General features: G+C 38.0%; 1 protein-coding gene across 1 annotated transcript; it reads left to right on the top strand.

Moving 5' to 3' along the window:
- The first annotated feature begins 321 nt into the window (after positions 1–321).
- Positions 322–25830, top strand: mier2 (mesoderm induction early response 1, family member 2). The gene is made up of 12 exons (XM_061738163.1): positions 322–354; positions 9051–9216; positions 12459–12572; positions 14554–14653; positions 15297–15376; positions 16334–16403; positions 16632–16777; positions 17762–17843; positions 18552–18646; positions 18855–18985; positions 20857–20999; positions 23669–25830. Exons 2-12 carry the CDS (start codon positions 9190–9192, stop codon positions 24109–24111), a joined length of 1431 nt encoding a protein of 476 aa, XP_061594147.1. The 5' UTR covers positions 322–354; positions 9051–9189; the 3' UTR covers positions 24112–25830.
- Positions 25831–26141: the final 311 nt, after the last annotated feature.

Below are 26141 nucleotides of genomic sequence, written 5' to 3' on the forward strand. Positions count from 1 at the left end.
TACCCTTGTACACTTTTTTCAATATATTGATATATCATATATATATATATATATATATATATATATATATATATATATATATAATAGTTTTGCAATTTCAGAAGTGATACTGAAAGTGGTGACAGTCAAAGTAAGACTTTTTTTAAAAGTTGTGCAAAACTATGAAGATATTCTTAAATGTCGTTAAAGCAGTGGGGTGAAAATGTTAAAAGTACTTAGTAAAAGTAAGTTAGGAGCTCGCCGTGCTCGCGGCGGCTCGTGCTGAAGCGTTGCGGCAATAAACGGAGCTGTGCAGAAGAGCAGACCTACTACATCCGGGCAATACTCAGCTTGCGCAGAAACGGAATGGCGGAGGTAAGTGAGCGAAAACGAAGAATGTAATGCCCCCGAAAATGTGTCAAAGCGGGCCGGATTCGTGACTCGTGTCACTTCGTACGGCACAACAACATTGCCCGTGGTTTCTCCGGCCGGCGAGCGACTAGTGAAAGAGAGCTACGAGGGCGTTTGTAAGCGGGAAGCGGGGGGGAGAAATGGAGAAGGTCTCCAGCGTATCGGCTCTCTCTCTCCGCGTCCTCGCCTTTAAAGAGCCATTCCCTCCGCCGCTCTCGCAGCCGGGGGAAACAATAGGGACTATTGCGGGCTGCGACCCGGGGGTGCTGAACCCCTCCAGGTGCGTCCTCACAGCGAGGGGGGTCCACTTTAAAAGTTGGGGAGGAATGACACGAGCCGGCGGCGGTGAAGTCCGCCTGTGTCTCAGTGAAATATTGTAAAGTAGTTATTTCCTTGTGCAGCTCAGCGAGCCGGGCACACACACGTTCAGCACCAAGTCGCAGGAAAGCGCCCTGGTCAGACACGCAACATCCAGGTCCTCCCTGGACGCTCACCTCCTCACGAATAACACGCTTTTTCACTCTTACCTGCTCACTAATAACATGCTTTTTCAGGGATTATTTTACATCCTCGCACAGCCTCTCCAGAGCTGTCACCCAAAGTTTGCATTACTTCTTAGTCAAACTCAGTGGCGTCAATTCAGTGGAAGCTAAGGTATGGCAAGGTTACGAGTCACAGAACTAAACTAGAGTATCAATCAACACGTCCAGCAAATACTCATCACAGAAGTCTATGTAGCTTATCTGTGTGGTCAAGAAAATTGGAATGTTTTCAAATGCAGTCTCGCTCACTGCAAAAACTCAAAATCTTACCTGGAATAGTTGTCTTATTTCTAGTTAAAATGTCTCATTTTTAGTCAAAAAATCTCATTACACTTAAAACAAGAGTCATCACCAGAAAAATAACTTATTTGACAATTTTCACCTGTTTCAAGTAAATTTTCCCTTGAAATAAGTAGAAAAATCTGCCAGTGGGACAAGATTTATCTTCTCATTACAAGCAAAAAAATCTTGTTCCACTGGCAGATTTTTCCACTTATTTTAAGTGAAAATCTACTTGAAACAGGTGAAAATGGTTGTTTTTGAGTCTTGTCTTAAATGTAATGAGATTTTCTCTGACTAAAAATTAGACATTTTAACTAAAATAAGACAAATATTCTTGTTAAGATTTTGAGTTTTTGCAGTGTATAATAACTAGTGAAATCGATCATGTTCTGATTTGCATTTGTAGTTATTCTATATGTATTAAGTAATAGAATAATCAATACAAATAGACACAGAGTAATTCCATAAAATTTAAAAAACAAACATTTACATTTTCCCTTGAAGCCGAGGTGTGGCGGCTGCCGTACCTTGCCATACCCAATTGACGGCCCTGGTCAAACTCCTTGTGTCCTTCAAGTGTGCCCCACTTGACATAACAAATTAATAACATCCCTACATTTGAAAAGCGTTGCCCCAGCTTTAAAACATCACAAATTGTTGTGCGGGTGTTTTTATTATTTTTTTATTTTACCTTTATTTTACCAGATTAGTCCCATTGAGATCGAGGATCTCTTTTTCAAGGGAGACCTGGTGTTCTGCCAATTTCTTTTGCTTTGCCAAAAAATGCTACCTAATGGTTTTCTACCTTTGCAGAGCTACAATTTTACTGTGTTTTACTCCCTATAGCCCATTTCCTTTACCCCCAAGTGGTCCTTGTCGCCTGCCAGCAGAGGTGTCAAAAGTATTCACATTCATTACTCAGGTAGAAGTATAGATACTAGAGTTTAAAAATACTCCTGTAGAAGTTGAAGTATCAACTCAAGTTTTTTACTCAAGTATAAAAGTACTGGTTTCAAAACTACTTAAAGTATAAAAGTAAAAGTAATGTAAGGGGGGAAAAAGCCATTAAGGACAAAAGCCATTGAAAATGAATGCATCTTAGTATAATGCAAATATATTAAAGAACCATACATGTGTACTATTGAGCATTAACATGTGTTTCAGAGAGCAGGAGATATCAATCAATCAATCAATCAAATTTTATTTATATAGCACCTTTCATCCAGGTACATGAAATACAAGGTGCTTTGACATTTTGATTGAAAAATAAGCATAATAAACAAATAAATAAAAACTGGGAGACCAAAAAATAAAAACTGGGAGACCAATGCACCCTGACATACAATATAGAATATATAAAATTTATAAAAAGATAAAAGTTCAAGGATTAAGGCTAAAAAATAATCAGTCTACAACAATAAAAATTAATAAAAACATTATAAGAAAAAAAAAAAAAAAAAAACAGATACCTTTAAAAAATGTTAAACAGAATAAAACTATAAAATGTGATGCTACATAAAAGCCAGACCAAAGAGATGAGTTTTTAGTCTACGTTTAAAAATGTCCATATTTCCAGCTCCTCTCAGATCCTCCGGCAGGCTGTTCCACAGTTTTGGAGCATATTAGTGGCTAAAAGCAGCATCACCAAATGTTTTAGTTCTACTCTGTGGAACAGCTAGAAAGGAAGAGCCAGAGGATCTGAGGGGCCTTCCTGGTTCATAGAATAAAAACATCTCTGAAATATACTCTGGTGCAAACCCATGTAGTGCTTTATAAACTAATAAAAGAACTTTAAAATCAACACGAAAACTAACAGGTAGCCAGTGTAAGGATTTTAAAATGGGCCTAATGTGTGCTCTCCTTCTGGTCTGAGTCAGAACTGGCGCTGCAGCGTTTTGAACCAGTTGCAGCTGATTGATGGTATTCTTGGGCAGACCAGTAAGAAGAGCATTAGTCTATCCTGCTAGTTATAAAGGCGTGCATTAGTCTCTCCGTGTTGCTCAGAGAGAGAAACGGCCTCACCTTAGAAATATTTTTTAAATGATAAAATGCTGTTTTTGTGATACAGCGTACATGTGATTTGAAATTAAAATCTGAGTCAAATATGATTCCTAGATTTCTTGCCTTTTTGCTCGGGTTTACTCCATATGTATTTAGTTTAGAGGCCAGTTTCTCTCTCTGGGCTCTTGAACCGACGATCAGTACTTCAGTCTTGTCCTGGTTTAGCTGTAAAAAATTCTGTGACATCCAGGCCTTAATATCTAAAATACAGTTAAAAAGTAAGTCAATCGGCCCAGTGTGATCAGACGGCCACATAGAGCTGTGTGTCGTCAGCATAACTGTGGAAAGATATGCCGTGTCTCCTGATGACACTGCCCAGGGGTAACATGTATAAATTAAAAAGTAAAGTAATATGATGACTACTTGCCTATAAGTATTGTAATGGTGCAAAAAGTCAAACTTCAGAGGCATGTTATCATTTATCCTAACCTTTATTGGAATGTACATCCAAGTTTAGTTGCAGGAATCTGAGGGAACGGATGTAAGAACAAAACTGGACAAGAACATCTGAAACAACCACAACCAATTTCACTCTATCCGGATGGAGCAATTTAACTGGATAGTTTTTTTTAAAGGCCGAAATGAAATAGAGTAACGAGGCTGTTTTTAAAATGTAAGGAGTAAAAAGTACAGATAATTGCGTGAAAATGTAAGGAGTAAAAGTAAAAAGTCGTCTGAAAAAGAATTACTCCAGTGAAGTATAGATAACCAAAATTTCTTCTTAAGTAACGTAACGAAGTATTTGTACTTCGTTACTTGACACCTCTGCTTGCCAGGCCGTCATTATAAATAAGAATGTGTTCTTAATGACCTGCCTGGTTAAATAAAGGCGAATGACTGAATGAATATCTATTAAAGCGATAGAATTGTTTTTTTTTTGTTTTTTTCCCCTTTATCGTATAATGTTCACAAAGTGTAATGTGATTCATGTCATGGGTCGTGTATTTTGAAGGATCAAATACTCAAGTTCCCATATTATCAATTTAGCGTGGCAATCAAACTTTGAAAATCGACTGTGCGCATGCGCAGAACCACAAAGTAGCATTTCTCGGCAGGTAGCAGAAGTTGGCAGAACACTGGCCAAAAATGGCAGCTTTATAAGTTACAGACAAAACAACAAATCATCAACAACAGAAATAGAAAGACAATGCAAAATACATCACAAAACAGTGCCAGTAAATAAGTTACAATACTTAAGGACAGAGTCATTTAAAAATGCATTTGTAAGAGCTTTAAAATCAGACAATGACACTAATGTGTTTAGCTTCAGGTCTTTTTGGAGGCTATTCCAAGCAAGTGGGGCAGAACAGCTGAAGGCTTTCTTCCCTAGATTGGTCCTTGCACTTGATATGGACAGCAGGATAGCATCATTTGATCTCAGGCTATAATTACTGATGTAAAATGGAAGGTTACCTAATATACAGTAGCTTTGTATATGAACAAGTATATATGAACGCTGAACGTTGTTTTTTTTTTTTTACTGCACAGAAACTAGAAGATAGTGATGACAGTTTGCTGCTGGTAACCTGGTTATGAATTGAGTTTTTACCTGTTCATGTGCTGAAAATGTACAAAACTTATTCTATAAACACCCAAGTGGCTGAGTAGGTGGGAGGTTTTCATTACTTCTTAGTCAAACTCCTTGTGTCCTTCAAGTGTGTCCCACTTGACATAACAAATTAATAACAAACCCTACATTTGAAAAGCATTGTTGTACTGCAGCTACATTGTTGTGGGAGGTGTTTTTTGAAGATGAACACTGTTTTTCTATTTTTACTGCACAAAAACTAGAAGATAGTGATGACAGTTTGCTGCTGGTATCCTGGTTATGATTTGAGTTTTTACTTCTTCATTTGCTGAGGATGTACAAAACCTATTCTATAAACACCCAAGTGGCTGAGAAGGTGGGAAATTAGGCTCATGCACCCATGATCCAAAACTTTAACAACTGTTTTTCATGTTCCATCTAAAACTGAGGTATTGATATGTGTGTAGAGTTGCTTGAGATATTTAATAGAGATATTTAATTTAATAACCCCTAGTGTATGATTGTAGGTCTATTTGAGATAGAATTGCAAAAAATCACTGCAGAACGTCTATTACAATTATATAGAATCAAACCAAAAGTCACGGGTGAAGTCATCATTTGCACCAGTCGTGAATTTATTTATGGGGTTTCAAGATTGCAAGAAAAGTAATTCAGAATTCAAATTAAATTTCAGCATGTAATGGATATGTCATGGTAAAGTTCTCGAGCACTTGTATTATTTTGAAAAATGTATTCTCCTGTGGGTCAACTTTTTCTCATATAATTTTATCCCTATTGAGCTCTCTGACTTTAGATATATGCATGTGACTTCTATTCATATAGTTAATGAATTATTGTCATTATAAACACTACAACTTGAAGGCCCAACGTTATCCTTGTAGTGTCTTTAAATGATTCAAGACTGATTTGTAGCATTGTGTATCCATCTTGTATTTTTTCTAGCTGTGTGTTAATTGTTACTCAGCTGACCAGATAATCAAAGTAGTTGACAAAGTGTTTAAAAAGCAAATGTATTTTGATTCATAATAAATAACATTTTTTAATTAAGCAAGAAAAATGGTAAAAAGTATTCAGCTGCAGCTACAGATATGAACCCACTTATTACGCTGCTTTAGTTGGTGTGAGGTTCTGCTCAGCCACTACCTGCCACACCTCTTTACAGCAAATGTTCCTTACCTTGTTCTCCGTTGTTACACGTACTGCATGTGTACACACTTTTAACTAGTCTGGCCAGCGATACACACTTGGTCCATGAAATAAGTTGGGTACCCCTCAGTTTCACAGCTGTTTCCACCGGTGCAGAATGTACCAAACCAATGGCAACTGAGCAGGTTTTACGTGATTATTTGTTCAAGAGCCACTGTTCAAAACAACGATGATGGCCTCTGACTTCCTTTGATGAGCTTTCTTTTTCTCTGCAAAATCAACATTCACCAGCGTTCCTACGTCATTACATGCCGTTTTGGGCGTCTTTTTTATGCTAGTTTAGTTGTTCTTCTACCTATGTCACATGCCTATGCAATAGCATCTAGATGCATTTCTTTCTGCATCCATTAATACTAGCCATGTTTCCAGTACACCTTTGCGAAAATCGAGTCTCGTAAAGTTTGATAAAGGTAGCGCTGCAGGGGGTCGATGTTTCTATTGATTGCTGTTTTTCGAATGTGTAATTCTCATAACTCTCCGCATGTCTTCTCCTGTGAGATTTCTCTTTAAAACAACGAAAAAGAAAGACTCAACGTTAAATTATTGTGAGTCCTGCTACAGCTGTTGAGAAAATAGCCAGATGATGAAGGCAGTGGATGATCATTTAAATGATTATTCAGAGGTTAAGCCATTATGTAACATAAAGTGATTAAGTAGTGTTACAGTATTCTTACTTTCGCATATAAGTGGATTCCCGAATCAGCTGAAAAGTCACCTCCTGGAAGCGTGAAAAGGTTTATATCGATATTCTGGAGTTTTTTTGAAATAGTGCTGTTTCTGTTACAGGATTTATTTTTATTTTTTTCGATATTTAGTTTTGAACAAATCCAGGGGTAATGGAAACGCTCCTACTGTCTCCTGGAAATCAAAGTCGAATCCAGAAGAACCAGACTATTTCTTTGTGTTGAAGAGTAAAAGAATGGCTGGCCAGGGTGTCTTTTGGTGTTAATATACTGTAAAGTAAGCAAAAGCAGTTTGTAAATCAAAGATAAAATAATCAAATCACTCATACTGTTATTAGATCTGTCCAAAAACGTATTACTTAGTTGTAGTTGTGGAGTTTCTGGAGACTCACCACTGACTTTTTCAGATCAGATTTGGGGTCCATAATATCCAGTTCTATCATACATTTGCATCAATGAAGCCATTCCACAAATTATACTGTATTGAAATGTATTTCTGCATGTGCAAGACGCATGCTGAACACCTCCAAATGTTCAGCTGTCTGGTTCAGGTTGAGAAAAGTGGCAAGTAGAGTCAGGATGTCAGGGGTTGGGCTTGGGGTTGAGGAAGCCAGAAAAGAGCTGCGTTGCTCTAGAAAAGCTTGTTTGTTTGAGTCATGTTTTATGTCAAACTAGTTAACTGCAGTAGATGATCAGAATAAATAAATTGGCATAATGTGGGACTTTTTAAAATAACTTTCTACTCAGATTAAAAAAAACGTTCTGTAGTATGGGCCGTTCTTTATCAATGTTCTTTAAGGCAAACATGAATATAACTCATTATGGTCGTGCTCAGAACATTGAGCCAAAGTAATATTATTATCACCATAATATGGTTAAGCGAAGAAGCAATCTAAACAACCTAAGGTCTGTTATTAGATGATAATTAGTATAAACTTTCTTTAGAGACTGAAATGACATGAATCAAAGTAGTTTTGAGTCAGACAGGAATTTACATGTGCATCAAAATGGCAGTACATTTTTACACTTAGGAAATTGTATCAATTAGTATGCAGATATTTATAATAAAACATGCAGTTGCTGGAAGCATGCAGTTGCTTTTTGCACCTGACGGCAGTTTGGTGCTTGTATGGACTTGTAGCAGCGTGGTGATGGTTTGTCTATAGGGACCTGATCAACACCATCACTTAAGTGGAATCAAATTTTCTTTTAAAAAAATGGTTCAAAAGTTGGCAGACAGCTGATCTGTATTGGGATGACCCAGAGGTGGACAGAGTACTCGACCCCAGTACTTGAGTAAGAGTACAAATACTACTCGTCAAAATTTACTCTGTTACAAGTAAAAGTAGCTCAGTCAAAATATTACTCGAGTAAGAGTAGAAAAGTACTTGCTTTTAAAGGTACTTAAGTATCCAAAAGTAAATGCTTTTAAATTTACTTTAAGTAAAAGTAAAAGTAAGAGTAAGAGTAAATTTCTTATTTTCCCCATCAGTAAATTACTATATTTTTTCTAAATTAATTTAAGGATCTTTTAACTCTTGTTTCTGAGAATTAACTCTTTGAAACCAGCTGCACTGATGTGCTGCTTTTAGAACCACAATGTTGTATAAAACCTGCAGAAACACCAAAAACAAATCCAATGAATGGGATCATAAGAGGACAGCAGATGATGCAGAGTTTATTAACAATCATGAACTGAAACCAAATGAACCTGCACCATCCAACTAAGTCTGGATCCCCCTCAAAAACCACTGCTTTACAAAAAACTACATCTCTGCTTTCAATAACTCAATGTTGAAGTCACTTAACTTTACAGGAAGGACATGTACCAGTACAATATAGCAATATAGAGCATAACAAACTGTCTCCCATGTCTGTCTTGTCTGTCTCCCAATGTCTGTCTGAGAGCGTGCACTGTGATAGGTCTCCTCCTTTGACAAAAACAGCTTGTGTCCAATAGGATTTTAGGGAAGAAGAAAAAAGAGCAGACCTGAAAGTAACGAGTACTTTTCTGCCTTCCTAGAAATGTACTCGAGTAAAAGTAAAAATATTTGTCTTGGAAATGTATTCAAGTAAGAGTAATAAGTACCAAAGAAATCTAATACTCAAGTAAAGTACAAATCCTCTGGATATGTACTTAAGTACAGTACTCAAGTAAATTTACTCCGTTACTGTCCACCACTGGGATGACCCAGGATCAGGTACTATTTGATCACATGCTGTTTGTGCATACTCGTGCACAGTACACCTCAAATGCACTCTGTACATGTAAGCAGTGCTACTTTGTCCCCCACATGGCTTTGACTGCTGGATAAAAATAATGTTGTGTGTCTACAGGTCGGTGAAAATATAAGCGTAAGCGCAGCGGCGTTGGCCTAGTGGAGAGCGGACCAACTGCAGCCATGAAGGCCCTCAGCAGTAGAAGCAGCGATCAAAACAAGTCTTTGAGGAGTTTGAGCCAAAGCGTCGTTGCTCCATGAAGATGGCAGCACAGTCCCAAACTGTAAGTTCAAGTTCCTTAGCTTTAACAAAATGTGAAATGTGATTGTCACAACGTAACCCATTCAGATGTAAGCATTCTCCCACCAGGGCTGTGTTTGAAGACCTGAGGTCTCAAACTGCTAAGAAACTGAAGACATGACATAAAATCCATTTAGAGGTTTAAACATCCCTGTTGTCATTGATTTCTTTGATTCCTTATGCGTCTTTAAACTCTTTTCTGTGTTTCTTGTGAAGGTTCAGTGCTGATGTCGAGCTGTATGCTGCATCAGAGCTGATTGGATTAATGCAAGCCCAAATCATACAAAAAAGAAAAAATAATCCACCGATTCTTCCATTTTATTTCATCAACTTCATTACATTTGTTCATGTACATCCATTTTTGTACTTAAGGTCATTTTATGCCAGCGACACATTCCAAAAAAGTTATGAGCATAAACCTTTCACTTCTTTATATTATCGTTCTTCCTTCTTAAAACATTTAAAAGGTGTTCTGGCATTGAAGATGCCGAGCAGGGGCACGTTTTTGTTCTTTAAGGATCCAAGACATTTGGTCTTATTGTGGATAACAATCTGGATGGTCCTTTGTTTTTGTTTTTTTTTGTAGTTTTTTTTATCCTGTGGTCCAGACCACAGAGCACCCGATGGCACCCTATAAGAGTTTTCTAACCACGGTATATGTTTCCACACTGTGATGCTCTATCTCAGATGCCCTTGAGCCAGAGATGTTGGTGCTGCCTCTGATTAAGGTTATGATAAGATTTTTACAAAATTTTCAGAGTAGTGTGTGAACGCTGCTTTGTATTGTGGTTAGCAGAAGTTTCTCAACATATGTCCTTTCCCTCATGGTTTTAGCAGCTACTTAAAAAGGATGGTTCTTTATGCAGTTTTGTCTGAAGGTTCAGACATCAAAGATGTCAGCGTAGACAACAGTTTTTGGAGTGTGTTGCAGACCCGACATCCACAAATGGGTCTATATTAATAGAATACATTAAAAATTGACAGGAAGAATTAGGGAAGATATTGTGTTCAACTCAACTCAACTCAACTCAATCTTTATTTATAGAGCGCAGTTTAAAACAACCGAGATTGACCAAAGTGCTGTACAGTTAAAAACCTGCTGAATAAAAGGCATATATTACAAAGATAAAATAAATAGAACAAGATGGGTACAAAATACAAGAATACAATGAAATTAAAAATGAGAGTAAAATAATTAAAAAAATAATAAAAATTTGAAATAAAATATTGCCAGAATCCACTAAAACTAATCAAAAGCCAGGGAGACAAAGTGTGTTTTTTAAAAACCTCAAGTGATCGTGTAGATGGAACGTGCAAGGGCATATTCCAGAGCTTAAGGGCCGCCACCGCAAAGGCTGCGTCACCGTTGGTCTTCAGTCGTGTTTTGGGGGCGACCGGTAGCCGCTGAGTGGAGGATGTCACTGACCTGGCAGGGTTGTGGGTATTGAGGAGCTCAGTCAGATAATGGGGAGCCAGTCCATTAAGAGCTTTAAAAAAGATCAGAACAATTTTTAAAATGTATTTTAAAAACAACAGGGAGCCAGTGCAGCGCAGCAAGCACAGGGGATATGTGGTCCCGCTTACGCTTGCCAGTAAGGAGGTGGGCAGCTGCGTTTTGTACCAGCTGTAGGCGGTGCAAGAGTGAGTTGTCCATGCCAAAATAAAGAGAGTTGCAGTAGTTCATACTGTCTGAAAGATGACATATAAGAATCACTGCATGTTTTTCAATTAACATTTTCCATGTTGTTTTTTGGTTTCTTCACCACATCTGCCATGTTGAACTTAGTATATTGAGCCGGGTGAGTTTCCAGTTGCTATTTCAGTACAAATTTGACCTTGAATTTATAGCAGATTTTCCATATTTTCACTTCAGGCTTAAAAGTAAATGAGGAAAATCCAATTTAACTTAAAGGGGACCTATTATGAAAAACACGTTTTTTCTTGCTTTAACATATATAAAGTGGTCTCCCCTCAGCCTGCCAACTCAGAGAAGGAGGAAAGCAACTAAATTCTGCAGTGTCTGTACAGCTGCCCGGATGAGCCATCCAGTGTGATGTGGCTTCTACGAGCCGTTCAGATTCTGCTTTTGTTACGTAACGAAAATGCGATTTACATAGGTTGGCCTCCGATACGTGAAACCACGCCCACAACTAACTCAGCCAGCCGGAGATTCCGCCATTTTTCATAGCGGTGTATCGCGTCATTCAGGCAGCCAATCAGCACAGTTCTTCATTATCATAGCCTCCACGCCCACTCAGAATCCTGCATAGATAATGAGGTTAGAGACTGGGATGCTGCAGACAGGATTCAGAGGCTGAATTTCTAATTTATTTAGCAAAAACAATCAAAAGCTTGTTTTTAAGACATTCAAGGCCTGTTTAAAATAGGTATTAGATACCATAATAGGCGCCCTTTAATAAAAATCTTACAAAAGATCCTTTTGTAATAAATGTTCTGAAATTGCATATCATTGCTAACAAATATGTGGGTCTTTGGGTTCAGTATCAGGGGTGTGCCCTTGTGCAGCAAAAACTAAACGTTGCCTGATCACTCCCGCACATCAGCCTTTAAGAAATGGGTCCTTACCCCTCATACAAGAGATGAAGGATTCATCTCTGATCCTTCCGTAGCATTTTAGTGGGAATAAGTTTACACTTTTCCAAAACTTCAAATTGGTGTATCATAAACCCTTCTCTTTTTTTAGAGGAGTTTGTAAGTTTCCTGTTTTTGCCTCTCTTCATTAATCACTTTTATCTCAGGTTTAGTTCAGGAACAGTTGTACAAATGTTCATTTTTCTTCAGAGCTCTGCGCTCTTGCAGTGAAATGAGCACAAACCACAACCACCACCATGTTTCAAAGATGGTATTTTTAGTATCACACTTAATATCACACTTAATCAAACTTTTTGTGATGATCAGATTTTGACAGATGTTTCTTCTCTCTCCCTTTTTTTTTAAATGAACTGCTAATCTTACCATGGATGAACCATAGTTGTAATGTTGGATCAGTTTGAGAAATGTTCAAATGTTTGTATTTTAAGCATGTTTATGTTGATCAATCCAAGAAAAAAGCAGGATTTCGTTCTTAAGATCACTGAAAAGTTTTTTTTTTCTATTTTTTTAAAGGAATTTGGAAATGATTAAAATATTTGTGTCCTTTGTCTCCTCATTTAACCAAATTAAATGCCTCCTGCTGTTGTTGTTCCCCACTTAAATGTTTTTCAGGCCAGTGAGCTGCCCTTGCAGGAGCTGCTGGCTTTGTGCGGTTATACAGTATCAGATCCAGAGAAGGAGACGTGTCTCATGGCTGCCAGCATGCCGGATATGACGCTGGACAAGGTACGATTAAAAGCAGAAGCGCACCTGGGACCTCAGTCATATTTTGGATTTCCTTCTTTGCATTTTTGTTGCAGAATTTTTTTTTAATTAGTCAAACCTATGTTGGCTGTGTTGGGGTGCAGAAAGAAGCACCTTTATTTTCACTGCAGGAACCAAAACAGGAGTCAGTACTTTTCCCCACCTTTTCTTGCTGGGCTGAACATAACTGATTACTGTCTTTCTTCCGTGGGGCGTAGCATTTGTTAACTTAAAGTTGTACCCCAGGAATAGTAGTTGCCAGAGGTGGAAAAAGTACAAAAATATTGTACTTAAGTGAAAGTACAAATTTTCTGCTTGAAAATTACTTAAGTAAAAGTAAAAAGTACCCAGTAAGAACATTACTTAAGTAAAAGTATAAAAGTACCTCAACTTAAATATAATAAAGTACCAAAAGTACATGGTGTAAAATGTACTTAAGTACAAAAGTAAAAAGTACAAAGTACAAAATTACAAAGTACAAAATTATTTTCAAAAGGATTGCAAATAAATGAAGAATCCAAGAATTTGCTTACAACTCTAAATAATGGTGATATTATTCTGACCCCTTTAGCGTTTCCATTACCCCATTTTAATTTCTCCCTTTGCTCATCACTGCTGCTGTACCCCATTGGCCCCGCTGACAGGTTCACCCCCAGCCTGTAGTATTATATATATATAGTATTATATATATAATACTACTATTATATATATATAGTATTATATTACTATTATATGCAGTGACAACATTAAGCAACCCCAGCTGATAAAGGATGAGACTTTTGAACTTTTAAATGCCAAAACCACCTTAGAAGGGGTGGAATCAAAGAATGGTGCGCATGGACACGCGTCGGCTGCCGCTCAAGGCTGATTTATGTTTCTGCGTTACACCAACGCAGAGCCCGTACCCTACGGCGAGGCTCTGCGTCGGTGTAACGCGGAACCATAAATCAGCCCTCGCTGTGCTGTTCTTTAATTTGTAGCGAGTAACGACGTGTCCAATTTTAAATATAGCGGATTAAAAGTACGATTTTTTTCCTTGAAAATGTAACGAAGTAAAAGTAAAAGTACAGAAAAATGAAAGTATCAATAAAAGTACAAATTCTCAAAAATCTTACTTAAGTACAATAACGAAGTACTTGTACTTCGTTACTTTACACCACTGGTAGTTGCTGATTGTAAACAACATTCATATGTAGACGTTCATGCCGGGTTCACTCAGCTGAGGAGACGGTGGGCATAGATAAATGGAGCGGTCCAGCAAGCTTTAGCGTGAATGAGAGGAGGGAGTGCCATCATTGAAAGGAAAGCAATCAGTCAGAGGAGTAAAATGTTAATCTTTCATTATTTCACATCAGTACATAAAAACATTCAAAACCTCGTAGAAAAGTGTAACTGGACCAGATTTTGTGTTAATACAGCTGAAGCACACCGGTGTGACTGCCGAGTGTGATAAAGGTTAACATCCCTGAACTCCAGCTAGATATGTTTGACACTTGAACTGACTTATTTTTCCTTCTCTAACCTGCAGTTCAGACCCGACTGCAAATGCCTAAGGTCTAAGGGGGAAATCATTTAGCTCATTGGAAAAAGGGACATTTTGGTTTTGTTGAAGTAGGGTGGTGTGAAAAGTACCTGTGAGTGTGTTGGTGTACAGTACTTCCTGTCTGAATTTTACCCTGAATCACTGAACTGAGAGCAATATGATCGCTTCCTACTGCACATAGACATATGCTACTGATATGTGCTCCACACAATCCCACTTAAAAATAAAAAAATGTTTAACACTTTTTGGTTCCAGAGGTTTTTGATTGAAATGCTGTCTACAGCTGAAAGTTGGTGATTTAATTCAATCAAATAAAAGTGTAAAATTATATTATGTGTTGTTTTTTTTTTTACAAATATATATTCTGTTTTTTAACTTCAGTATAATTTCTGTTTTTTTTTAATGGTTTTTAATGTACAGGATCAGATAACTGGGGATTTCTATCATGGACACGAGGAAAACGAAGCATCAGTTTATGAACGCACCTCCAAAAGCTCAGATCTGCTTTGCCACCTCCAGGGTAACTCTCAAAGTGATGTACATTTACACATGACTGGGGAACAGTTCTTACAGTTCTCACAGCAAAAGACATATTAATAAAAGGAGAGAATTTTTTTTTTTTACCTTTTGCTTTATTTTTTTTTATTTTCCTTGAAATCAAACAGCTACTATCATTTTCTGATGTGGAGGTCCACAGTTGTAATGGAGGAATGGACATTTTTAACAGCATGTTCTGGCTTCATGGCACACTATGTATGTCAAAGGCACTCTCAAACCCTTTTTGGCCTCAAGAAGATTAAATATATAGCAGCAGTACAACTCCTGGAGATAATTCAGATTGGAAAAAAGGAATTTATTTTTGCGGGTACACTTGTTTGTGTGCTGTATTTGTTTTCTCTATATTGACTGAACACAGTTTCTTTGGAGGCTTAAAAACAGGAGGTGCCCTTTTGTTATTTGATTCTTGCGTGTTCTCTTTTTTTATGATGAGTTTTATATGTATGGCATTTTTTATTACCAGCTTATGTAGTGGTTTCTAAAACCTTTGTGATCTGAGACCAGAAAAAATGTGACGTTAGAATACCATAAAGAAAGCCTCCTTAAAATCTGGACATTCATTACCTGTATATTTCTATCAAATAATGATGTTTTATCTCTTTAAGGTGAAGATAAAGCCACATCAGTGAGCTCGTCAGATGACGACTCTGATGATGCGTCTATTCCCTCCAATGAAGAGCACAAGGTAGGCCATTCTCATGAAGCCTTTAAGGTTGTGTATTTATATTTGCAACAGGAATTTATTCATATCCAGTGGTACTTTTAATAACAGACTCATCCCACATCAGTATGAAGGACCCAAGGTTTTCACAGGCTTGGTCCAATGTTTCTCCATAATCCTCCACAACAGCTGCTGTTTGCTGGAAGGGGAGATGTTGATCGACTTCTCTTAGAAAAGAAAGACCCTTTTCTCAAGGCTCAAGTTTCACACGTTTATGTGTCCTTGATGACATTTCTGTGACATGTTCTGGCCACATCCGACGTAAAGACTGACCGCCCCTCTCAACAGTGTCTGTGTACGTCTGTTCATAGCAGCTTGTTTTAAAGGTGGTGTTAGCTGTTCAACTGTGCTTCAACCCTCTTTTCAAGGGCTGGGACTTTTGTTAGATCTGTATTAAGAAAACTGGGCAGTTCCTTTGTGACATCACCAGCCAGACTAATGGGGGGCGAGGGTCATGGTCCAAGGACTCCTTGCTCAAACAGACCTGGCTTAAAATAGTGGTTCGTTGACAGATTTAGTGATGGTGATCCAGTCAGGTGTGTTTGAGCAGAGAAACACCCAAACATGCGTAGCAGGGGGGCCTGAGGAACTGGACTGAAGAACACAGCCATAGACATACAAGTTGAGTCACATACCGAAGTTATCCAATATTTAAAGAGCAAAAAAATAAACTGCATCTTTTAGAAGTTTCCGGGCTTCAACACACCCTGATACTAATGACTGTGTCATTAACAGACTTGTGGGTCTTGACTTCCACCTGATGACCATTAATTAGAATCCTGTTGATACAGGGAAACACCTGAAACATGCCCCGAGGACCAGGGTGGAACACCCCTGAATTACAGGACAGAATTTAAGTGTGGTTTTGTCAGCATATACGACACAAATGTCCCACATCTGTTTCCTTGATATATTCCTCAGGAGATCATGGTTGGTTCCATGTATCAAGCAAGAATCCCTCCAATAAGTCCATACACATACCAAGGGAAAGGTAAGAAACTCACATTAACTGTGGGACAAAACAAGTTTTATGTGAATAAGAAGTCCATTTTTTATTCCAAACTTTCATTGGTAACATAAAAGAAGTCCCTGCTATGTACAGCTCGTTGTATCATCATTGTCTCCTTTTATTTTCTGTCGATCTGTTCTCTCTTCCACGTGCTTCTGAACCACTCTCTATGCTTATTCTCTCCTCTTTTATCTGCATCCGTTCCTCCAGCCTACAGCAGCGAAGACCAGCTGCTGTGGAAGCCAGGGGTTCTGTCGGAGCAGGAAGTGGAGGAGTTCCTGCTGAATGCACAGAGGCCTCGGGGCCCGGACGGAGTAGTGTGGACTCAAGATCCCGCTGTCAATGATAATGAACAGGTACAGCAGCACGATATGACTTCTTAGAGAATTCTGTCATCCACTGTACGTGTGTACAAGAGGAGAGGGTGCAAGGTCATTCAAGCTGTTTTTAATCATATAGAGCCTGGTACAATATACACATGCAACAAACCAGGCAAAAAAATCCCAAAATGTACAACCAGCTTCTACATGCAACACACTCAAGTTGAAAATTTTTTGGCTTAAATGACAGGATGGCACACACAGATATGGATTGTTTCAGAGCGGAGTGTAGCACCCAGCGCATCCTTTTTACAAGGCCCTTCACCAGGAGAAACATACATAAGCAGGACTACTGAGTCACCATCCTGCAGAAACATACTTGTTCTTATTAGATGATGCCTGTGAATTATTTGTTACTGCCTGCTGCTTCTAATGGCTGGGAAGATTTTATCGAAGTTATTGTCATCCACACCAGTGAAGTGTTTGCCAAGATATGAACGTGTGCAGACAACCACAGCTCAGCGACTGGTCCACAGCAGAAACCTCTGTTAAAAACTCACCATCAAACAACTGGAAAATAAGTCTTGATTGTAATAAATAAAGAACAATGTTGTAAATAGTGGTTGTAAGTACATGAGATGCAATTCTTATATTATGTCACAGAAAAAAACAGCTTTGTGCCACCTTCCTTGTAGACCCATAATATCTGTTTTACACATAAACCCCTAAATATATTCAAATACATCTAGTTGCTGAGATGTACTCATGATGTTTTTGATGTATCATTTTCATGAGTCAATCTTTTAAAAAATTACCTTTTTAGGAAGAGGTTAAACAAAGTCCAATAATTTGAGGATATTTTAGTGTTTCTTCCACTTTTCTAATTTAACTTTATTCCCCTTAATGACTGAGTTAATGATTTGCTGAGATTTGACATGGTTTTTAGTGAGGCCTTTCTTTCGGTTGCATTCAAGCACAGATGTCAAGTTTCACTTTTCTTCATTTCCCTTTCTTCTTCAGGCGCTGTATGAATTAGTGAAATGCAACTTCAATGCAGAGGAAGCACTGAGGCGATTACAGTTCAATGTGAAAGTGTTTAGCGGTGAGACGTTTCATTATGTCCTTTTGTTGTCTCTGACTTGTAATAATGCTTGATAATGTGCAGTATTTCATTATCAAGAAAACTGCCAGTCCAAGAACGCATGTTTTTTCGCAGATTTATTTGTACATTTGATAAAAATGAACTCTAGTATTACTGGTGAAAATAGATTAACTTCTGAATTGGGCCATTTGCATTTTTGGTCACACAATACTAGTTGTAGAAGGTTTAACGTTGAAAAATAAATATATAAATTAATACAATTCTTCCCGACTTGGATTCATTTCTTTGTTCACTTTTTGAACAGCCAGTTTACAGGAGTGAGAGGATAACGTCTTTGTGCTGTTACCAGAATTTCAGAAGTTCTTAGAAAACATTTTTCTGCAGAGATTACAAATTAGGCTATTTTATTTGCTGCATAATGCAAACTCTCGATTTTAGCGCTGCAGAGGATGAACAAGTCGGTGATTTGTTACTGATTTTAATTTTTAAACCGCAGTGAGGCGCCGCTTAAAACTAACACATTTCCTCAAATGGATTGGCCTAAAAGTATGATAAAGCCAAATCTAAAAACGCTGTTTTTCAGATTTGCATTCTTTTTTTGTACACAGTTTGTTGCCTCCTTTACAGTTTTATCAAAGTTATGTCTCTCATTTAAATTAAATTGACACATAGCGCTATACTTACTCTCTCTCCTACCGCTATCTTTAGAGGAGCTGTGTTGTTGGAGCGAGGAGGAGTGTAGAAACTTTGAGCACGGCTATCGAGTTTATGGGAAAAACTTCCACCTCATTCAGGGTAATAAGGTGAGTCTTCAAGTAATGGGATGTGAAGCTGTTTCATTATTATTATTATTATTATTATTATTATTATTATTATTATTATTATTATTATTATCATCATTATTATTATTATTATTATTATCATTATTTTGCCATGCAATTTTGCGCGCTGTTGCATATAAGGTGATAATTTTCAATGTTTGCTCAAAACAAAAACTCCTTTACTCCGCAGGTACGAACACGCTCCGTGGGCGAGTGTGTGGAGTATTACTACATGTGGAAGAAGTCTGAACGGCACATGTACTTTACCCAACAGGCCACAAGGTTGAGCCGAAAAAAGTACAACCTCCAATTAGAGAGCATGTAAGTACTGCTTACGCATAAGGACTGTGCGGAAACTCATCTTGTTTGTTGTTTGCTGGTCAGAAAATGAATATTTCGGATGATAACAGAGATTACAGTGTGGGGTTACCCTTTATGGCAGACATACACTACTGGTTTAATGTAGTTTAATGTAGAAGAATAAACCATGCTTTATTCAGTCTCCATCAGTGTCCATCATTTCATAAAGACATTTCTTGCAAAATTGCAAAGAATATAGGTGTGCAATGCATAATATTGGGAAGATTTTTTAAAAACTAGGGAAATCAATGCAGAAGCTGAAATTTTGCATTCAGCCAGAATTAGCACAGATCTCTCTTTATGAATTGAAATTAACTTCCGCAGCTCTCAAATAATTAAATAGTGCATCTAACACAGTGGTAAACATGCCCCACCCCCAAAATTCTGAAAGCTTAATTCATTTATATATTCTTCATACAGTGAAGTTGGTCAGGGATGATGCTCAATATAATTTCCTAATTACCGGTAGTAACATCTGTTAAATAGAAGGTAATGCAAAAATTACAGACATTCCTGTCGCACTTTGGAACTGGCTTTTTTGAAAAACCTTTATGAAAAATGGGTAATGGGAAAAAAATATACGAATTGTCAGGATTACATCTCATTCTTACTATAAAATAGCATTCTTGATGTAGGGATTTTAGGCTAATAAAACCATAATTTATGGATGAAATATTAAGTCAAAAAAGTTAGGATGGTTTTCAGAAACAGTGAGGCAAGAAGAAATGTTTCTGAAGTAGCTGGTGCAGTAGCAGATGAGGAGGAATATGCTGTGGCTGGGAGTGTTGGGGGTTCTTGTTCGTTTCCTTTGGACTCTGTCCAGAGGCTGAGCTTCACTGGTACTGAACCCTTTTGTACTTCACAGTTCTGTTTATGAGGTGCAGAAAAATAATGTGATATTAAAGTTGCTGAATCTGAGTCAGCATCAAAGTTGGTCCCAGAACTGCGCCATCTCCGTATGTCCGATTGGGACTGCAATAGTAAAGTTAACTCAGCTTTCTGCTTCCGGTTCTGTGCACGCTCATGTAAAAACGGCCATGTTACATAACAATGGACATTTCTTGAACCATGAAAATCATTAAAATGAAAAATAACATTGATGCTGCTGCAATAAAAAACAAAGGAACTGGCAAAAACTTGATAGTTGTGCAAAATAAAAGGCCATATAAACTAAATTAAGTGTAAAACAATGTCCTGCGGAGGGGTTTATGTGATGCACATAAAACCATGTCTGCATTTGAAATGATCATGGCTGCAGGGATTTAGGAGTATTTGTATCTAATACTCCTCACAACTGGAAACCTGAACCCTGAACCAGAAGTGCAGTAATCAAACAGGTGGTGGGCGGCGTCTGACAGGATGCTTCAAGCCTCCTCCCTACCTGTCAACAGAAAAAGTAACAACGGACGTCAAACTGCTGAAATAACAATATTTTACCTCAGGTGATGTTGAGGTCCCAAACCAGTTTGTAAAGGGGGGGGAGGGTCAGTGTTAAAATTCATGGCCGACTTTTGACGGTTGTTAGACTCCTCTTTTCTATATTCTGCAGTCATGGTTTAGAAAACAGAGTAAATTTCTAAGAGATTTTTTTTTCCTCATATATGATGGTTGTAGGTCTCATCTTTTATTCTGTCTTCACTCACATTGAGGGTTTCTTGGATGATAAGTTATTTTATTTTAAATCTATTTGGGTAACATCGGTCTTGTCACTTATTTACACAATTTATTCCAATAAATTCAGGTTTAACAACATAAGTTTCTATAACAGTAATGTCATCTTTTCATCACCTTCTTTTGAACCATTCTTCCTCTGCTTGCGTTGTGTGTTTCAGGGAAGATGGAGACCAGGATGGAGACGGTGGAGATCTTGATGCAAGCAAGACTTCCTCAGACTTGGTGTCGCACAGCACCATGAGCTCTGTGCAGCTGGAGTCCCCGCTGCCTCCACACTCAAACCTGGACCTAAACAAACAAGGTAAGAGTTAGAGGAGACGGATGTGATTGGCTGTTTAACCAATTTCATGGCGCAATAGAAAGACCATCATCTACTGGGCAGACGCTGGATATTTTGTAAAAAGTCAAACTCAGCGTGTCTGAAGGATTGAGTTTGGTTTTCATAAATGTTGAAAGCTACGCATCTTTATCCATCTGTGTGTATGTAAATTAATTACCCTCATCTACGATGTCACACATGTTTAAAACAAACTTTTCTGTTGGGTTTAATTTGCTACAATTTCCTATTTTGATATGTTTTGCCCTTCATTTTTACATATATTCTGTTAAGAAACATTTCATGTCTCCCCACCTTTGTTTTTCCCCACCGTTTTGACACATCTGTTTTGTCTTGTTTGTGCATGCATGTATACATTTCTGTGTGTGTGTGTGTGTCTGTGTCTGTGTGTGTGTGTGATGTGCATGTTAAAATGATGCTCCAGAAGAAGAGGGCCGTCCTAGGCGCAGACGAACTCCCCGTTTTCTCTTAAAGCCATGACCTTCGTCCACACAGGCCACAGAAAGCAGGCTGGGCCTGCAGGTAAAAAAAAAACAAAAAAACAACAACAAAAACAAAACATGGTCACTGGACATAAATCCCATTTATTTATCTCTTGTCTTTAGATCTTCTATACACTCTTTTTAAATGCATTTACGTGGAATACATATTTACCATCGCATCTGTTCAAAATGTCACACTGACACACAAGATAACGATTAAATTCAGAAACAGAAAAAAAGAAACATTTACTATGAGCCAGAGATTACCAGAAGAGGCATTAACAAATTGATCTATTATAGAGGCTGCATCATATTTCTAAAGCTTAAATGCATTTTATCAATACACATTGCCAAAAAAATAACATAATTCATACATGCACACTAACACACACACACACACAAACTTTTAATATACTGCTGCTATTCAGTTACAAACTGTTTAATGACGTCACAGTGTACAGTCTTTCATAGAAAAACACTTCCTGCATTTGCATATGACTGTTTTTTTTTCCCCGGTTTTGTCTTTTGTTAAATAGAAAGGTTTTATCACTTGATGGGAATATCAACACAAATTGGATCTTTAATGAAACATTACAGTTGAAATACAAACCAAAATCAGGAGAAAAATAGGATGATATGGAAAATGATGTCGCTGTTCCCAAATTTACTTTCACCTCCATTTTTATTAATTCAATTTTGAATTCACTTTACTTTATGACCTTAATTCATAACAAAGTCATCTCGAGGTACTTCACAGAGACGACACTCAGACTGTATGACTCCTAGATATTTGTTGTCCTTAATTTACATCCGATTTTGAAATCCAGGCCTCCAATATCTTCCAAAAAATAGTGGGTACTGGGCCAGTTTAGTGCTAGTAAGAAGCTGAAAACAAAGAAGGTGTATATTATTTTAGGCAGGTGTTAAGTTTGTAATCACAATTTGGTATTAAATTAGTATTCGTGAAAGGCCGAGTCTTTGAGGAGCAAAGACAGGAAGAGGATCTCCACATTACCAACAAATGTGTGAGGAGAACTTTTAAAATATTTAAAAACAATACTCCTCAAGAAGGATTGCATGTTTTTCCTTTTATAGTGCAGAATAATATTTAACAATTTAAGGAATCTGGAGAAGCATCATTACGGAATGTGAACATGGACACGCCTGAGGGATCTCCGATCTCTCAGGCGTCATTCATCAACAGCTGATATCACCACATGAGAAAGGAATTACCATGGAAACCTTAGGGAATCACAATAGCACAGACGTACATTCACAAACACAATTCTTTAGTTTACACAAAAGAAGCCTTATCCTAATTTTGTCCAGAGATGAGCTAGGAGGTATCTGGGAAAGAGCGTTGCACGGTAGAAATGGGCACTGAGCTGCCGTTGTGGTGGCATCTTTTCCAGCCACCTGTGTTAACAGTGAAAAGAATCCAGGTCCTGGACCCGCCTGCCTGGGATCCTGATCTGTCGTCAACAAAGAGTGCAGGGAGAGATTTAAAAAACTGCAAGAAATGGAATTTCAAAATCTATTTTGGAACGTGTTACAGGCCTTAGACAAAACATGGATGTAGAAGTGGATGTGACAAAACACTGAATATCAGCGGTTCATACGGTCTGGAAAATAATTAGAAGGAACACACTGTAAAATCTCAAAATCTTACCAGGAATATTTGTCTTATTTCTAGTTAAAATGTCTAATTTTTAGTCAAAAAATCTCATTACACTTAAAACAAGAGTCATTACCAGAAAAATAACTTGTTATTTGACAATTTTCACCTGTTTCAAGTAAATTTTCACTTGAAATAAGTAGAAAAGTCTGCCAGTGGGACAAGATTTATCTTGTCATTACAAGCAAAAAAATCTTGTTCAACTGGCAGATTTTTCTACTTATTTTAAGTGAAAATCTACTTGAAACAGGTGAAAATTGTTGTTTTTTCCAGTGATGAGTCTTGTTTTAAGTGTAATGAGATTTTTCATTCTTGTTAAGATTTTGAGTTTTTGCAGTGCATACATTTAGGAGTAATTGCCTTTCTTTTTTTAAATTTGGAAGTTCCTAATCATTCCAACATTTTCAGGTTTGGGGTTGTATACTCTTGGCACATTCTTAATAATTGTCTTGCTGTGACCCGCTTTATCTGTCCAGATGCTGAGCTGGTGAGTCTATCAGAGCTGTGTGGAGACAGATGTCCTCAGCGGCTGTTTGAGTGTCCCTTCTCTTTCCCGTCCGTGGAAGACCTGCGGGATCCTGGCTCAGACGGCCGTCGTCCCTCAGCTCCAGTCCAGCTCCAGTCTCAAGCCTCTGCTCAGAGCTCACGGTGGGCCTGCGGGAACTCACCATCCCACGACGACCGCGGCCTCCGAAACTCCTGCTTCTTCCAGCTCCGCATGCAGGGCGGACCTTTTGCCTCTGAGGGCTCTGACTGTGGCACAGCGGGCGGTGGGGCCGATGCCCCTCACAGGCTGCAGGTGGAATTCAGCCTGCCGTCTGCCTCGCCGTCTTCTGCTCTTCTCTCGTCCCACTTTCAAGCATTCGACGGCCTGCTGCACCCATCACCTCTCCAGCATCCTCACTCGCTCATGCAGTGAGAGGACCTGGAAAAAAACGAACGGAGTAGTACTCTTCATAATTGACCACAACGAAACATGAATTTACCTAACTTATTGAAAAAGGACATGCCTACTTTGTTTGTTTGTGGGGGTGGGGGTATCTGTCAAACTCAGACATTTGGATTCAGTCCATTATGAAATCAGTGTTTTAATTACTACTTTCAGGCATGGATCATGTGTATATCCATCAGTTTATGACCACGGCTGCACCGGGACGGTCCTGGCTGCATTGATTGGCTGCATTCAGGACATTCTTGTTAAAGTACAGTTGAGTGACAAGAGCTGCTCTCCGTTGTTTCTAAAACATATTAATGAGTCATAATAGCACCATCTTTTCTTCCCAGGAAGGAAAGGTCTGGACTCACATTTTTCCTACTTTCTTTACCCATGTCTTTAGTTTTCCAACACCTTTGCTGCTCCATGATAAAAAAGACAATAGAAAACATCAGATCTTTTTTACTTTACTCGTGGCTCCTTGGTCATATGTGACTCCTTCCTCTGCCCTAAGTAGCTGTTTGACAGACTTACATTCAGAAATTGAGTTTCAATGTAAAAAAAACTCCCCTGAAATTTACACATTTTCTAAAGTTAATTTGAATGCGGAGCCACATAAGAGCAATTAAGTGCACAGCATTTTTGTACATTTCTTTTTGGGGGGGAGGGATTTAATTGAACTGTATGAAGGTGCAGAGCTTCTTTGTGACTTTTAATCACAATATCTAACCATGATGAATTAATCATTTTAGAGTAACAAGATGAAACGAAAGTTGGGAATGTCGAGCACTTTCAGTGAATTACTTAACTTGTTCTGCGAATTATGAGCGTGGGTCATCCCTCTGAACAGATATCATGTACTGCATCCAGTGAGAACAGTGATTCATCATTGCAGCTTCTTGGCTTCAGGCCAGTGGTGGATGTGACGGTTCAAAGCTTTTCCTAAGGTGGAAGTTCAGACGTCTTCTGTTTGGCTTGAAGTTTTCTTCCGGGTTTCACCCTCTAGCTAAGGAATGAATCACCTTCTACTTCCTGCTCTGCTTGTTCTACTCTGTGTCTACTCCAGAAAGCAGGTGTACTATATATGTTTGCTATAAAACATCTTTAACATATTTGATTTCAAATGATGTTTCCGAGAAGAAAAATAATAATGCTGAAGAAGTAGCAGTGACTTAACATCCGGTCAGCAAATATGGAAGTAAATAAGGTAATATTTATAGTGTCACACTGGGAGAGGAGGTGTTATTAGTTGATATTGTTAGCTTATTTATGCAGGCGTACTGTTTTAAACTTTAATATGCCTCCTGACTCGAGTAATTTCACATTCATTTGTTCATTTTTTTTAATATTTATATGACGGTGAATGTTAATGAATCTCTTATAGAGTAAGGAAAAAGGTCCTTGGAAGTAAATTATTTAGGCCCATTTTCTGCCCCCCCTCCAATCTGTCCTCGTTAATGTTTTTGTCGTCTCTATAAACGTTTGAACTCTCCCGGTGATCCCTCTTTGAATCCACGTCAGTTTCAGATCAATCTTTGGTCTTTGTTTACAGGAGGTTCCAGGCAAAACCACAATGGCAAGAAACGGAGTAAATGTCAATGCCTTTTGTTTATTCTTTATGTTGACTTATATTTTTAGCAATTTATATATTGTATTTCTTCCATTATGATTATTTGTAATTATTATATTTTGTAAACAAAAAGAAAGGATTAAAATAATATCTCAATGAATTGTTTTTGCGTGGTTTTCTGTGTGGTTGATGCTCTACACACTCGTCAGAGGACCAGTTTCCTGTAAGCAGTAAGAAGAGCTTGCATCTTTTCATGTGAATTTGGGAAATGTTACCAGTTAATGTGAAGATAAAATCAACTTATTCTTGTGTGTACCAGGGATGACAAAAGCCATAACGTCCCGCTCAAGGACACCGTCAGGTGACGCAACAAAATATCTCCTATCTCTAAATAACACAGAAAACATAGTCAAGATAAAAACAAGCAGTTTCCTTTTTTTAATGA

Source organism: Cololabis saira, chromosome 13 (genome assembly GCF_033807715.1).
Source record: "Cololabis saira isolate AMF1-May2022 chromosome 13, fColSai1.1, whole genome shotgun sequence".
In the NCBI taxonomy this organism is placed as follows: Eukaryota; Metazoa; Chordata; class Actinopteri; order Beloniformes; family Belonidae; genus Cololabis; species Cololabis saira.

What these genes read in the sequence shown, in the direction of transcription:
- mier2 (XM_061738163.1), top strand. Translation starts at nt 9,190, where the DNA reads ATGAAGATGGCAGCACAGTCCCAAACT. An exon ending in TCTGCTTTGCCACCTCCAGG is followed by an intron (nt 14,654 to 15,296) that starts GTAACTCTCAAA and finishes TATCTCTTTAAG; the next exon opens with GTGAAGATAAAGCCACATCA. An exon ending in AACCTCCAATTAGAGAGCAT is followed by an intron (nt 18,986 to 20,856) that starts GTAAGTACTGCT and finishes TGTGTGTTTCAG; the next exon opens with GGAAGATGGAGACCAGGATG.